The sequence below is a fragment of the Chanodichthys erythropterus genome, chromosome 18 (assembly GCF_024489055.1).
Source record: "Chanodichthys erythropterus isolate Z2021 chromosome 18, ASM2448905v1, whole genome shotgun sequence".
NCBI classification, from domain to species: Eukaryota; Metazoa; Chordata; class Actinopteri; order Cypriniformes; family Xenocyprididae; genus Chanodichthys; species Chanodichthys erythropterus.
In genome coordinates, this window is record NC_090238.1 from 7,405,964 (window position 1) to 7,423,126 (window position 17,163).

At 37.3% G+C, this 17,163-nt stretch overlaps 1 protein-coding gene across 1 annotated transcript; it reads left to right on the forward strand.

Moving 5' to 3' along the window:
- The first annotated feature begins 105 nt into the window (after positions 1-105).
- On the forward strand, positions 106-10,896 carry si:ch73-340m8.2 (tyrosine-protein kinase Src42A). Its single transcript, XM_067368138.1, has 9 exons — positions 106-408; positions 813-934; positions 1,090-1,256; positions 1,355-1,514; positions 3,953-4,108; positions 4,253-4,308; positions 7,700-7,850; positions 7,934-8,065; positions 9,670-10,896. The coding sequence occupies exons 1-9, from the start codon at positions 113-115 to the stop codon at positions 9,861-9,863; spliced, it is 1,434 nt and encodes a 477-aa protein (XP_067224239.1). The 5' UTR covers positions 106-112; the 3' UTR covers positions 9,864-10,896.
- The last annotated feature ends 6,267 nt before the right edge of the window (positions 10,897-17,163 follow it).

Below are 17,163 nucleotides of genomic sequence, written 5' to 3' on the forward strand. Positions count from 1 at the left end.
AAGCGTAACCAATGGGAACTTGTCTGGCTACAGGGAGTTGGTAGTATAGTAAGCTGGTTATGCCATCACTCTGCTTGTATGCACACGGCATGAGCAGATATGACTGGTGAACATGGGGAATTCTGCATGCTCCTGTAAACGATGCTGCCCGTGTTGCCCAACGAAGAACGAACAGCCATCCCTCAACCGAAAAAGGGTCTTCAGGTCAATCTATGACTATCCCTCACGCACAATATGGGATCTAAATCTGAAGAAAGGAGATATTCTGGAAGTAACTGGAGAAACTGAGTACTGGTTGTATGTGAGGAGACGGACGGCTAAGGGTGGCAAATCTAACAGCTTTGTGGAGGAAAAGGGATATGTGCCTAAAGACTTCGTCAAGCCGCTGGATAGCGTAGAGGCTGAGTTGTAAGTCCTTAAGTTATACTTGTATACATGTACTTTTGATCATTTTGTAATAATATATAGAGTAATCTCAAGCTTTGTGTTTTGAATCCTTGCCCTGAATGAAACTGGAAATCCTGTCTGTCCAGTTTCACAAGTTCTGGTGAAATAGCTACAGTGCTGTCACTGCTCAGTTTATGTTTTTTCTGTAGAAATGACTCATGAAAATAATCATAGAGATAAGGTTTGGAAATTACTTATGTATATATATTCACAGTATATCAGTATGTGAATTAGATTTATTTCTTTGAGATTCATCCATTTCATGTTTACTTTATTGTTCATTTAATCTGTGATACAATGTTGTTACAACGCATGAACACAAATAAAAATGGACGTAATAAAAACTAGTATTGATTGATTTTCAGATGGTATTTTGAGAATGTTAAAATGCGCATAGAGGCCAGAAGATGTCTGCTGAGACCACAAAATGCCGAGGGTGCGTTTCTCGTCTGGAAGTGTTATGAGAATAATAATTACTACTTATCAGGTACATGTGATTCACACACACAAACACACACAACGTCTCAATCCTCTACTGCTTTTATTTAACTGAAAAGAGATAAATCAATTAACAATGAACCAACCTTGATCTTAACTTTCAGAGCAGCTGAATAACATTTTCTTTAATGATTTCTTTTAAAGTGAGGAATGGAAATCATGCGCGACATTACAGGATCAAGCAGAGAGAAAATGACAAGCAGTTTTTTCTTCTTCATCATACAACTTTCCCAACCTTGCGTGAGCTGATACAGTTTTACTCCAAAAACGAAGGCGGACTCTGCGAAAAGCTTCATGAACCCTGTGTGAAGGTCAGTAAAGAGTTTGAACCTACAGATTACTGAAAGCACATCAGCATCCTATAATTAAGTTTTCCAGCAAAATTCCAATCTGTTCATTGCTCTTCTAGTTGGACCAGCCAGCTCCTCTTTCTCTGTCATTTGACACCAATTGGGAGGTAGAGAGAAGTTCACTTACCAAAATAAAGAAGCTTGGCAGTGGTGAGTTTGCAGAGGTGTGGCAGGGGCTCTGGAACAACACGACAGATGTGGCCATCAAAGAGTTCAAAGGTAATCAATAAACTGGTTAATTCAGTGGTTCTCAACTGGCTTTACTTCAGGTCTCATATTTTACAGTGTTTATCATACAACGTGCCGTTGGGTTTTAGCATATCATTAACAGTGAACTAGCAGGGGAGTCTTGAGAGTAGCCAGGCTATCCTGGTATATTTTTCTGTTGATATGAAAAATTGTGTAGATTTAACAATATGCTGGGTGTATGATGTATATTACAATGTTATGATGAACTATATGCCTTTCTCCACTGACTTTCTGAGTAGTTCATAGCGTTTGTAAGGATACTGGCAGCTGTCATACTCTGACATGGCAAACAGGAACATGGTTTATGTAACATTAGCAACACATTATTAGCTGTTTGATGCCATAGTCAAGCAAAAGACAAAGCATATTAATTACTGTTATGTGTCCGACGTTATAAAGAGCAATAACATTGTGCAGCATTTACCTCAGTAAGTTGACCGAGTGGATCTCTGAGTTGGCACGAGTGAGTGGAGACGGGGCTAATTTGCATATTCATTGTCCACGTATACTAAATGAGGCAAGGGCGCAGAGTTACAATCAGGATAGCCTGGCTACTCTCAAGACTCCCCTGCTAGTTCACTGTTAATGATATGCTAAAACCCAACGGCACGTTGTATGATAAACACTGTAAAATATGAGACCTGAAGTAAAACACAATCTGGACTTCCAACATGCTACACATGCTAGCAGTGAATAGCTACATGCTAATAACAATTAGCTAAGGGTTTAAACATGACACAAACTAGTGAAAATGTGTTAGCTTTATGACAGTAGAATGCTAATCATGTTAGCATTATGCTAGTAGCATGTTAATCATGTTAGCAAACATGCTAATCATGTTAGCATCTTGTTTAAAACCATGCTAGCAACATGCTAATCATGTTAGCATGTTGTTAACATTATGCTAACATGATTAGCATATTGTTAAAAACATGTTAGCAGTATGGTAAAGGTGTTAGCATCATGCTAACAACATGCTAATCATGTTACCATGTAGCTAGCATTATGCTAACATGATTAACATCTTGTTAAAAACATCCTAGCAGTATGCTACAGGTGTTAGCATCTTGCTGAAAACATCCTAACAGTATGTTAATGGTGTTAGCATCATGCTAGCATCATGCTAATCAAGAGTGCCGAATTTTGCCACTGCAAGCACCATTCACATTTTCTTCAGGAAATGTACATTCTGTCATACTCTGACATGGCAAACAGGAACATGGTTTATGTAACATTAGCAACACATTATTAGCTGTTTGATGCCATAGTCAAGTAAAAGACAAAGCATATTAATTACTGTTATGTGTCCGACGTTATAAAGAGCGATAACATTGTGCAGCATTTACCTCAGTAAGTTGACCGAGTGGATCTCTGAGTTGGCACGAGTGAGTGGAGACGGGGCTAATTTGCATATTCATTGTCCACGTATACTAAATGAGGCAAGGGCGCAGAGTTACATTCAGGATATTTTAAGGCACGAATAACTTTTTTTTTTTTCACAGAGAAAAACATTTAAATGTCATTTTGGTGATCAAAGATGAGTTTTAAAGGCTTAGTTCACTCAAAAATGACATTTCTGTCATTTATTACTCACCCTCATGTCATTTCACACCCGTAAGATCTTTGGAACACAAATTAAGGTATTTTCAATTAAATCCGAGGGTATCAACGTCATTACACCTTTTGACGTCCAGAAAGGAAAGGAAAGGAAGTTAAAAACATGGTTAAAAGTCAACGTGACTGCAGTAGTTCAACCTTAATGTTATGAAGCGACAATAATACTTTTTGTGCGCATAAACAAAAGAAAATGAATGACTTTATTCAAAAATATGAACATTACGTCATACGTAGTGAACTCAGTGCAGGCTTCCTTGTTTACATCCAAATGCCGGCTCATTATTGGCTGGATCCTGTGTCAGCATCACATGCATGCATCGTCCTGCTGCTCACATGTTCAGCTTCGGCCGATACTGAGTCGGCGTTCGGACATAAACAAAGAAGCCTGCACTGAGTTCACTATGTATAACAACAGTTCAGTACTTAAAGACAGAAATTTCATTTGTGGGTGAACTAACCCTGTAGGGGATAACATTTGAAACTTTAAAATTCTATCTTTTTTTAAGTACATTCAATAATCTACTTAAGCAATTCATGAACATCAACAATTTGAGTTCACAGCATTTTTTCGTCTATATATGCAGATTATGTACAAAGGAGGGATGGGGAGTATGCATGAATGTTGTTGTTGTCACCTGCTAACTGTGACCCAAAACAAACCTGGTCCTTTTTGAGGCTGTGAGCCACCCTTTGAGAAGCACTGACTCATTTACCTCAAACCAACACTGCTGAAATTATTTTTCTTGGTTGTTTTATGATGCAATTTTTTGTCTGTACCATTTTACTTGCAGTTGTCAATTATCCAACTATCAAAACAGAGATTGAGATCATGAAAGAGTTGCGTCATGAACGTTTGCTGAGGCTCTATGCTGTGTGTACCACTAGTGAACCCATCTGCTTAGTGACAGAGCTCATGAAAAACGGCTCTTTAAAGACATTTCTCATCAGTAAGTGAACTCATATTAAATTGTATGCAGATAAACACCAGAGATACCTTTACCTTAATCTTGGATCTTAATTGACAACATTGCTTTTACAGAAAAAAAGACACAATTTAAGAGATATACACATAAGTTTATATCTTTCCCTAGGCCACAAAGAGAAAGAAGATCTAGAGTTGTCGCTCATGATGGATTTTGCTGTCCAGGTAACTTGATTTTCTTTGAGTGTAATTCAGTTGTCTGGAATGTATCAAAACAAAAATCATATGGCCAGTTTTCCTTAAAAACAATTTAGCTGAACAATGAAACAGGATAATAAATGGGGAGAAAATGGTAGGGCAGGATTTTATCGATTAGGATGGTGAAAAGTGTCTTTATATGACAGGTGAAACCCTTTAATTAAAAAATAAGAGCAGTTGGAAAAGTTATTTCTGGATATTTCGGTGCAGGGCTACTTTATATACTTATAACCAATATATATCAATATAGTCTCTACAGGTGCTGGTCATATAATTAGAATATCATCAAAAAGTTGATTTATTTCACTAAATCCATTCAAAAAATGAAACTTGTATATTATATTAATTCATTACACACAGACTGAAACATTTTAAATGTTTATTTCTTTTAATTTTGATGATGATTATAACTGACAACTAAGGAAAATCCCAAATTCAGTATCTCAGAAAATTAGAATATTACTTAAGACTAGTGGTGGGCATAGATTAATTTTTTTTAATCTAGGTTAATCTAGATTAATCTTGGAATTAATCTAAAATGGCTCATTTGAATTCTGCCGAAGACATTCAGAATATGTGAGATACCCAAATTGTCCCTGTGTCCCAATGTCCATACTATCCATCCTAAATAGTATGTGAGATAAAAAATAAGTGTGTCACAAAGCATAGTATGTTGAAAAGAGTATGCCAAAAGTCCCCGGATGGTCTACTATTTCCGGTAGATTTTCAAAGTGTGGATCCGTGCACACTATAGAGGCTAATATTGCCCACAACCCCTTGCGCGTTGTACGAGGATTCAGTTCAGAACTACAAACACGAGTAAAAAGTGTTTAAAACTACAAAACATGGCGAATATGCACGATCGACGCTGAGAGGTTGTTTGAGTGACTAATAATCAGTTCAAACTGATAGAAAATATTTATTTATTGTTATCTGTGTTATTTTTCATCTGTAAATACCAATGTGGCATTTTAAAAAGATCTGATTGGCCATTAACTTTTAAATGCATCATTATGCGTTAATATGAGGAGAGTTCTCCACATGAAAGACTCGCGACTGCAGATCAACGTGCTGCATTTCTCTCCGATATGGTAGGAAATTAACTAAATGAAATGTGGAGGATGTAAGATGATTGACAGGGCAGTTTACGGTGACTGGATGCGGCAGATAGCAAAGACGCAATTGTATGACGTGATAGTATGTCCCAAAGCTTGTCTACTCTTTTGCAACACACTCAAAAGTAAGTACTTTTTGTTCACAGAAAGAGTACATACTTTTAGGGCATAGTATAAGTAGGTGAATTGGGATGCAGCAAATGACTAAAAGTAATCCGCCATTTTGTCCAACAAAGCAGATAGGAGTTAGAAGATTAACCTCGGTGGAGTTAAACTTGAAAAATTGTGTATATTGACATCTTTCCGCGTTTGAAACAACATTGATTCTCATGTTCATTCATGTTTATTTGATGCTATAAATGGACTCGTTACACTGGACCTCAAGCAACGTGGATTGTGTGCCTCTCCTCTCTTCCTCCAGACTCTGGGACCCTGATTTCCAAAGGAAATGCAAAATTTACTTTCATCAGAGAAATTTACTTTCACCAGTCCTTGTTGTCTTTAGCCGCTTCTGACGCTGTCTGTTGTTCAAGAGTGGCTTGATACAAGGAATGCGACAGCTGAAACCCATGTCTTGCATACGTCTGTGCGTAGTGGTTCTTGAAGCACTGACTCCAGCTGCAGTCCACTCTTTGTGAATCTCCCCCACATTTTTGAATGGGTTTTATTTCACAATCCTCTCCAGGGTGCGGTTATCCCTATTGCTCTCTATTAATGTGCTTGGACACAGAGCTCTTTGAACAGCCAGCCTCTTTTGCAGTGACCTTTTTGTCTTGCCCTCCTTGTGCAAGGTGTCAATGGTTGTCTTTTGGACAACTGTCAAGTCAGCAGTCTTCCCCATGATTGTGTAGCCTACAGAACAAGGCTGCGTTCCAGTTCGGTTTTTAAATGCCCTTCCCTCGCTAACTTCACTCGGTCTCGTTGACTCGGATGTACGTCATTGCTTACGTTGCACGAGTGCCCACTTCTGGCGGAACCTTTGTATGGGCTGAACTGGAACGTCCTAAGCCCTTGATCACTTGGAATCCGCAATGGAGCTGATTTATTATTTATTTTTTCCCCTTACAAAATTGTTTAATACAGCACTCTATATGTATATATGTGTGTTTTAAATGTTTAAAAAATAATTAACATATCATAGAGTTGTTTGTGGTGGGGTAAATTAAACACGATATGCAGTGACGTCACAATCGTGTTGCATTGTGGGTTATGGAGCTGCCTGAAGTGTACATATGAAATAGACTCGCTCCTTCGGTTAAAATCGAGGGAGCGAGGGTCTGTCCATATAAACTTCCCTCGTCCACTTCACGAAGTGGAACGCACTTCAAAATGGCGGCAGGGATTCCCCCGAGGGGAAGTGTTTAGGGAAGTTTCACTTTTTTGAATGAAATTAGTGAAATAAATCAACTTATTGATGATATTCTAATTATATGACCAGCACCTGTATATACGTAAGCAGTTCATAGATTTGTCATTCTGCTTGTTTAAGCGGCCTGAGACAGCAATATTGATGTTAATGTTAAGCAGAGAGGTGGCGTGTTTATTATTTTTGCAATTATGTTTGGTGCCGCTGTCATGCAAGATTGGCTGCTCCTCAATATTCACATTGATGTTTCCTCATTTTCTCGCTTCTCTGTCCTCTAACCCATGACCCAAAAATCGATCATTATGAAGGACACATACATTTTCAAAATGCACTTATGGAGGTGAGGAACGAGGAAAGAGGAAACCCTCAACATTTACATGCATAAACATTCATTCACATCTCGCACAACGACAGCAGTTGTGATTTAAGCACAGCAAGAAAATACAGCAAAGTCTTTTCTGTCATATGGGATTTTTTTTGTTTATTCCAAACCATATCTACAGTATGTTTTGAACACTAGGACAGTACAGAGCCCCTAAAAGGACATGGTGGTGGGGGGAAAAAAGCACTAACACTAGTAAACACATCATCAGAGAAAAATAGAAATTGCAAGAGTGAAGGGAAGATATTTTAATTAAAGATTACGAGAACAGGAATATTTATAATAAATAGGCCTAATGTGATACTCTCAATAATTTTGACATTGACAAGCACTGTAAAACCACCTAAAATGTTTGTCAAATATTGGCAAGTATAAGAAATTAGGGGGAACAATTTAGCCATTTCTAATTATTGGGGCGGACTTGTCTGTCATTGTCTGTGGTGATAAAGGCCCTGTGTAAACTAGCCTAAGTCTTTATTTTGTTGAATTTCTCAGATTGCAGAAGGAATGATTTACATTGAGAACAAAATAGTTCATAGGGATCTGAGAGCCGAGAACATTCTGCTTACCGACATGCAGTGTTGCAAAATAGCCGATTTTGGACTCGCTCAAATTAATCTGCCAGGAAACCACAGGATTTCATCAGGTAAGATATTTGAAACATACATTGATGCAAACAAATGATAAGACACACAAAAAGTATGTACAACAGTTCTCATGTACCTGCAGATGTCAGGGTCCCTGTGAAATGGATGGCCCCTGAGATATTTGAGGAGAAGGAGTACACAAGCAAGAGTGACGTCTGGTCTTTCGGCATCCTTTTAACTGAAATCGTCACATATGGAGATGACCCATACCCTGGTAAACATGCTTCACACCCTAAACATAATACATAAATGTTCAAAGAACGCTTTTCTAATGTTCCCATTATGAAAACGTTATTTTGGAATATTCTCTGAATGTTCAAAATGTCCAGTTTTTAAAATGGTTCGTTTTTTTTTTCTTGGTTATGTGAACATTAGAGAAAACATTAAGGGAACTGTCCATTTTATCATTTTGCAAACATTATGGGAACATTCCTTTGTTAATGTTCTCTGAAGGTTCTAAAACTTATCGCAGATGAATCGCCTTTGATAATGAACGCGATATTGCGTAGCTTGTCAGTGAACTACGGTTCTGTCTATTAAATGCCGCTCCATTTGAAAGCAGGTGATGGCGATTTAGCGGTAATCAGGGAACCGGCTTTACTGACAAAATGCGCGTGACAATCGCATGCGATATATCGCCCAGCCCTATCCGCGGGTTGAAGTGACCCCAAATAATATTTGATATTATATGATATTTAGCCCCTGGAATGCAAATTATACCTGGGGAGCCCCCATGAAACACAATTGGACTAGTTTTGGGCTAGTTTTGAGTAGCAATTTGGCGGGTTTTGTTATGAAAACCTGGCAACACTGTGAAAACATTATTAAAGACCAGATAACTTTGAATGAACGTTCTATTAATGTTACTGACCGAACATTTGTTTATAACTTCTGAAGGTGATGATACACAGGGCAACTTTTTGAGCAATGTTGCCGTCAAAATGGGCAACCTGGTGAGACACATGGCAACTAATTAGGGCAACGGACAGTTGGCAGCAACCAATCAGAGACAGAGAGGAGCAAATCTATTGCCAACCCAATAAATACTTTATTATAAACACTTGTTAGGCACTTTATTTCAACTTTTCAAATATTTTTTTTAGTTTTTATTACATATAAATGCCTTTCTGATTTGATTTGTGATATAAAAAAGGAGAAGAGCAAGTTTGACAAAAGGCGGATACAATCGTGTCAAAAGCTACCTTCACGTGCCATACGCCCTTCAGCCAACCAATGTTGCCAATTTAGCGATTCTGTCACTATAGATTTAGTGACTTCCCCGCCCCTTTTGAGACTTTTTTCAAAAGTTTAGGGACAAATCTAGCAACTTCTTGGACAAACCTTATCTAGATTCTTATTTTGCATACTGATCTATATTCATATTTATATAGCTCAGTGAATTTGCCATTATGATGTCATCTAATGACATTTAGCTACCAGTTTTAGCAACTTTTAATTGAAAGCAGTTGACACATGACAACTTACCAGCATAAAAACATATACATTCACTCTCCTTTTCTTCGCTCCACTGCCGCTGAGAGGCCGCCATCTTGTTTGAATTTTTTCTGAAATGTCCAAGCCGATCACGTGATTGACTGCTAGCATTCTTGTTGGAGGATTTTAAAAAAATTGCCCACCACCAATCTAAAGTATGCAGATAGAAATTTGTTGCTCATTCTCAATGGGAAAATGCCCAAGCAACATTGCAAAAATAAACTCAAAAAGTCGCCCCGTGTATCATCACCTTGAGAACATTCACTCTTAGCTGAGATTGCATCTCACCCAACTCTGGTATATTTCTTCCTTGTACAATCTCAGGTCAAGACAAAATGGCATGCGTTCGAGCCATTCAGAGAGGAGAGCGGATGCAGCGACCACCTGGCTGCTCCGAAGAGCTCTACAACATTATGCTGATGTGCTGGAGGTCAAACCCTGAGGAGAGGCCAACATTTACGGAGCTGCAGGAGAAGCTCCTGGCTCTCATCCAAGAGCCTGTATGTGAACTGGAGTAGACACTGTACTGTAGATATAAAGAGAGTTAATAAACTGTTGAGCATGCAGTAGCTCATATGTAACCAACACATATACATTCACTTACTTAATAGTTTACAGAAGTAATTGCACAAAAAAAAAAAAAAAAAAGAATCTACTGAAATGAATCATTATAATTATAAGCATTATAATCAAAATTTAAATCAACAAAGACAGTACAAGAAGTCTTGTATTGATGTACTCAAATTCGAATATATCACCCCGATAAAGAACATTTTAGTCCCAAAATTTATATATGTGGTAAAATGTTCTTAATTGATTTTGGGGTGATGTGACATATTGACAGGTTTCATGAGACTCATCCATATACAATACACTTCACAGACTGTTACATAAATCTCTTGTGTACATGATTATAAATGACTATTACTAGTATTGCTAATTAGTATTACTAAAGGTGATTATGAAGTTTCCTAGTTTCCAAAAAGCTGATAAATATTCCATTCCTGACTGACATTTTTTGACCGATGCTGCTGACCTAAAAAATAATGGCTGTTCTTACCCCAATGTAGAATTGGCATGCCAACTTTCAACATTTGTGACAGCAGAGCATTTGCAAATGAATGTTCATTTTTTAAACTGTTATGTGGACTCCGTGAACTATTGTAGGAGCATGTATTTTCTGTGATCTGATAAAGAACACTGTAATGTAATACTGTAAATCTTTAAAATGCCTGGATTATTACTATTACTGTAAGTGCACTTTTTAAGGCAGGTTTCCTTCTTCCTTCTGAGAACATTTCAAATGACTTTTACATTACTAAAATATTTTAACAGCTCTAAATACTTGTCATGAAAATGAAAAACCTCAAATTCTTTGACAGATACCTAATCATAAGAATTCAACACTGTGAATCATAGAAGCTATTTAGTATATATTATTCTTTACTATTATACACTATTTTAAAATGTTCAGCATATTAGAAGGATTTCTAAAGGATCTTGTGACACTGAACACTGGAATGATAGCCTACTGACAATTAAGCTTTGTGTCACAGGAATGAATTACATGTTAAAATATAGTAAAATTGTATAGAAAACAGTTATTTTATATTGTAATATTCACAATATTAAAGGGTTAGTTCAACCAAAAAAATGAAAATTCTGTCATTAATTACTCCCCCCTCATGTAGTTCCAAACTAGTAAGATATTATCTTCGGAACACAAATGAAGATAGTTTTAATGAAATCTGAGTGCTTTCTGTCCCTACATGGACAGCCTACACAACTACCCAGGGGCGCCGTTGGCACGGAGGACGGGGGGGGTCAGGTTTTGAAAAGATAGAAGTCGACCCCCGCACTTTTGATAAGGGCTGCTTCAATTAGTCACACTATATCATCTTTTAGCTTAGGATATTTTCTTTCAAATGAGACCATTTTCACGTTTCTGTGAGCTAGCTTCCATGCGTTCCGTTCAGTTTCGCGCGAGCCTTTCAGAGAAACTCCTTTGCCCACGAGCGCCGAAAGACCATGGGAAGACAGTACGGTGCCACTGGAGTCTGATGGATTAAATGTCTTTACTGGGTTTGACGAGTCAGAAGGGTATTGATCCATTTGCAGTTTATTGAAGTGCTCAGACAATAACATTAACCAGGTAACAGGCAAGGGGTCGTGGCAGGCGGCAGACAGCATAAACAGAAACAGGCAGAAGGTCGAGGCAGGCGGCAGACAGAGATAATCAGTACGCAGGCAAAGTCTGGGGCAGGCAGCAAGAATCTCAAAACGGGTACAGTCCAAAGCCCTATTCGGACGGGATTAGTTTTGCATGGGGATGTGGAGTAAAGAAATTTTACCTCAGGACGTCTATAATATTAATTGGCCAATTCGCACAGGACAAGACATCTCAGTAAAACTAGCAGAAGCGGGAGGGGTACCTCGATTTATGAACCGCTGTCACCTCCCTGTCGTCATGTGGGTTGCTTTCTCATACCATGTTCGCAAACCTGGCGCAAACAAATATAATATAATAATAATATAACAAATAATAATATAAATAAACTATATATATAACAGTTAGGTCCGGTCAAACGATTTTTAAATGAAATTTTGATTGGATTGTGATGGTAATAGGCACTTAGCTAAAGATAAAATTAGTGCCTCTGACAAGTGCTTTCAATCTTCTCATCTTTTTGCAAATTAGAAAATACTTGAGGTTTGCCACAGACTTGTCCCACCACCTACAACACAAATGAATGTTTCTTCAAGTGCTTCCATGTTTGAAAAATGCACAGAGAACTACTTTTAAACAGGAAATGACGGAATTTTACCGTACATATTTACAGCGGGTCTATTCGAACTGGATTAGTATTACCTGAGGTCATTTTTCCGGACCTTTTTACAGAAGGCAAAAGTTGCCGTAATTTTTACTGACATTGTCCATAATGATTACCGAGATGGTACATTCGGACGGGACTAAAATCACTGAGAAGCTCTGGTAATAATTACTTTACCCCCACCTCCCCATGTAAAACTAATCCCGTCCGAATAGGGCTTCAGTCCGAAAACTGGAAAATGCTGCCTTCCGAGGACACATTTCAAGGTAGTAAGGCATCAAGGCACGTCCGAATCCAATGTTAGCTTCACTTCCTCTCACATGAGATACCTTCCTCAGATCGATTTTTGAAGGAAGCATAGATGTATCCTTAGCTGCCTTTGATATCCCACAGTCCTGCTTTCCATTCTGTGACAGTTGAGCTAGAAAAATAAAGATGGCGTCCGAAAGTTGCATTTGCTGCTCAGTTTGTGTATAAATGTATGATTTTGATAAACATATTTCAATTTTGATATAATTTCTATCGAGAAATTACTACTGTAGTAATTAAATATTTGTTTAGTTCTCACCAAAGCTCGCGCTATATTGCTGTAGATCATTAAACTGTTACGCTGCCTCAGAAGTCTGTCCGAAATCAATTTCGTGAGGTACCTTCATGCACAAATGCTGCCATACAAGTCATTATCTTATAAGATAGCGAGGCAGCAAGACAGCTACCTAGGTTTTCGGACGCAGCCAGTGAATGTGAGATGACTGACTGCAGGTGCGCGGGTGATCAGTCCCAGGTGGGTGCATGGGAAATGTAGTCCAATGAGAGCTAATATTCGGGTGACGGCTCCCTCTGGCGGTTCGGTAGATCTATTTTTTACTGTATTTTCATCAAATAAATTCAGCCTAAGGACTTTTCAAAACCATTAAAAAATATTTTGACCGGCAATGTATTGTAAGAATGACACTTAAAGGGTCAGTTTACCCAAAAATTGAAAATTATCCCATGATTTACTCCCCCTCAAGCCATCCTAGGTGTATATGACTTTCTTCTTTCAGATGAACACAATCGGAGATACATTTAAAAATATCCCCCTGGGCCCTCATTTATCAACAGTGTGTACAAATAGATTTGTGAGTAATGAGTGCGTAAGAACAGTTTTATGCAAAGTGTGGGATTCACCAACTTGTACTAATATGTAGAAATGTGTCTAAATATAAGCACACTTCTGAGCATGCTTATGCAGATAATCTAGTGGTAGAATAGCGACACTACACATAAAAAGCATTTAAGAGTGTCACAGTATGCATTAAGCAATCCACATATGTCCTGTGTTTCCTTTAATTATAAAAAAACCCCTCAATTTATCATTTGTCTAGTTTTAAACAGTGGTGTATGAAGTACGCAAAAAACATACTTGGGTAAAAGTATAGATATCTTACCAGAAAATGACTTTGGTAGAAGTTAAAGTCACTGTTTAGAATGTTACTTGAGTAAAAGTTTTAAAGTATGTGATATTTTTTGTACTTAAGTACAAAAAGTATTTTTTTTATATTAAACATACTTAAGTATTGAAAGTAAAGTACAAGTAAATGTAAAATACAAAAGGAGCAAAATAAATAAATAATTAAAAGTAGTTCTAAACACAGTTTGAGCAGCATTGAAAAAAAGGCTAAATGTTTATTGTAATTTTTAAATATAAAAAATACTAATATATTAATTATACATTGATCATTCATGTTAATTCATAGTGCTCTAATGTAAGAGACAACTTTAAAATATAAATGTTGAAATTAAAAGTTAACAATACTTTTATTAACCTTATTTAATGTTACAAATGGACTCTTATTGTAGTGTTACCATTTCATATAAATCCAAACAGTCATGCTTAAAAATGACCATCTTTACACACAAAGGCATTGCATGGGTCTATTATATGTATACTTTCACACATTTTTTGGCTCTATTTTAGAAAATGTGATCATCATCATCATCATCATCATCATCATGATGAGAATAGTTTAAATAAATTAGTTTAAATATGCAACTTCGCTGGATAATGAATGCATAACAGTGAACAAATGGATATAAACTATTGCAAATGAATGGTAACAATTGTGACATTAAACAGTTGGTGTTTTTGTCACATTGTTTTAACCGCTTGAGGTACTAATGTTAGCACCCTCTCAGCCTAGACGGCAAACATACTACTGTTCTCCACTAATGCAGCATCTATTCAACAAACTAATTACTTTATAATGATACGAAAACATGTACTGTAGTGTACACTGTATAACATACCGTTTTGTTGTCCGTTTTAAATCCGTTTTTGAAGTGTCCCACTCTGTGCAGCGCGCAGCCTCACGTCACGTGTCAAAACAAACTCTACGAGGCATCAGTGATAGTCTCTCGTACTGTATAATTACAGTACACTCTTCTCCGCTGCTCTAGCAACGGACGCAACCTGGAAAATGAAATCAACCGCGGTTGTGCGAGCACTTGCTTGCACATGCTTGCTTGCAGTCTGTGTTCTTCCGACTTTATTTTGTAGTAAGTAACAAAAATGCTTTGGGAAAATGTATCGGAGTAAAAGTATACATTTTATTTAGGAAATGTAGTGGAGTAAATGTACAAGTTGACAGAAATATAAAAACTCAAGTAAAGTAAAAGGAAGTGTTGTCACCATATATGGTTAATTTGAGGCGTTTCTGAATGCTAATGAATGTGAACGAGCATGGTACTTACGCACATGTGGGATTCCAAGATGCATGGCTCTTCCAAGAAGCCTGATTTTGAAGCAAAAAAAAAAAAAAAATGCATCCATCCACCCATCCATCGTAAAAGTAATTTATATGGCTCCAGTATGTTAATAAAGGCCTTCTGAAGCAAAGCGACTGGTTTTTGTGAAAAAAAAAATAAAAAAAAAAATCCATAATTAAAACTTTATTAATTATAATAACTAGCTTCTGGCAGACGGCCGTACACAGCAATTTGCAGTGGAAGAGTGACCTCTGACCCGACGCATTACGTAATGACGAACACGGAAGCACAAAGGCAAAACACCGTTGAGTCTAAAAATAATTTTTTTAATTTTTTTTTTATGGTTTTGTACGATTAATTCAGGGTGAAAGAAAATAAACAAAAAAGTAATAAAAAAAATACAATAAATAAATACATAGAAATAATAACAATGATAAAATAGTAGTAGAAATAAAATAAATATATAAATGCATTCTCATCAGAGGATAACAATGGAAAACTGAGAAATAACTGAGGCAGAGAGACAAAGAATTAGGTGCACTTAAAACTGAATTCTACATGTCAATGCTAAAATAAAATTTACTAGGTGTAATGAAGAGGCTTTAATCAGACAGATTAAGAGTTTGCAGAGTTTGTATGTAGGCTACAAAGGGCTTTCAAATTTTAGAAAATGATGTACTCGGCCGGTGGAAAGTCTAATTTTTTCAAATTTAATGAAATATAAGGTGTTTTTAATCCACCGAGCGTGTGATGGGGGATGGGAGTTTTTCCAGTTATGCAAAATTTTCGTCTGGCCAGCAATGTGAGGAATGCAATAAAATCAGCAAAATAATAGGGCAAAGAGTGATCAGCAGGCAGGACACGAAACAGGCTAATGATAGGACAGGGTTGAATGTTGCACAAGGAAATAACTGAAAGGGAATAGAAAACAGACAACCAAAATGGAGAGAGGGCACGGCAGGGCCAAAACATATATAAGAGTGGCAGGACTGGAGTGGCATCAATCACATTTGGGGTTAATAGCAGGATTAATACGAGCCAGTCGACTCTTAGACCAATGAGCTCTGTGGATAACTTTACATTGTATCATTCCATGATGAGCACAAATAGAAGAGGAGTGAACCCGATTGAGAATTTCTGCTTAAGTCTCTTCATCTATTTCTAAACCAATGTCTTGTGACCAAGTGAATTGGTAGAGATAGACTGAAAAGAGACTGCATTATAAAGCTTTGAAATGGACCCCCTTTGACATGGATGAACACTTAGAATCATATCATCCTCAGAGGCTGGAGGTTTGTTTGGGAAATTTGGAAATTGTTTGCATGCAAAATCTCGAATCTGTAAATATCTAAAAATATCAATATACAAATCCGCAAAAGAGACAAGACCAAAAGAAGCAAATGCTCTATCCTTCCAAGAAGCAAATGCTCTATCCATGGTAGAGGGGGGAAATAAAGGATTAGAGTATATGAGAGAAGACAAGGGGGTAATCTAAATCTCAAAATGGCACAAAAACTGCATCCAAATCTTAAGGCTATTAATAATTAACAAATTTTTGAAATATTTTACTGCAGATAGTGTGGTCGGGAGACAGAGGAGTGCTGACAAAGATGAAAGCTTGTAAGACGTGTTTTCAATGTAGAGCCAAGATGGAACAATCTCAGACCCATTTGTGTGAAACCAATGGAGCAATGCTTAAAGAGACGAATGCTTAAAGTCTTGAACTAAATTATTAATCAGTGTTGTGATGTTATTATTGAATAAATCTGAGAATATCTTGGTCACACAGATGCCTAGATATGTAAAATTGTGCAGAGATGTCTTAAAAGGCAGTGTTTGCAGAGTATACTTTAGTATAGTTTATACTTTGGCAGCAGAATTAATAGGCATCAGATTCAATTTATAACCTGATATGCGACCAAACTGCACAAATAGGTTTAACACAGTGGGCACTGAACTGTCTAAATCAGAAACAAATAGCAAGAGGTCATCAGCATATAGGGATAACCTTTGCTCAACATCTCCTCTAACAATGCCAGTCATACTACATGCTAAGAGCAACTGCCAGGGGCAAAGAGCTAAGGCGAGAGCGGGCACCCCGTCTCATCCCTCAACCTAGAGGGAAATACTTAGAATGACAATTATTTGTCTGAACACTAGCTAAAGGGGAATTATATAAAAGCCTTTGGCAAGTATTTTCACATCAACCCCCATCAAAGAGATGGGACAGTAATTACTG

Bases quoted from the DNA above. Each gene is read 5' to 3' on its own strand.
- si:ch73-340m8.2 (XM_067368138.1), top strand. From the start codon at position 113: ATGGGGAATTCTGCATGCTCCTGTAAACGATGCTGCCCGTGTTGCCCA. The intron at 1,257-1,354 runs GTCAGTAAAGAG...TTGCTCTTCTAG, and splicing joins TTCATGAACCCTGTGTGAAG to TTGGACCAGCCAGCTCCTCT. The intron at 1,515-3,952 runs GTAATCAATAAA...TTTTACTTGCAG, and splicing joins GGCCATCAAAGAGTTCAAAG to TTGTCAATTATCCAACTATC.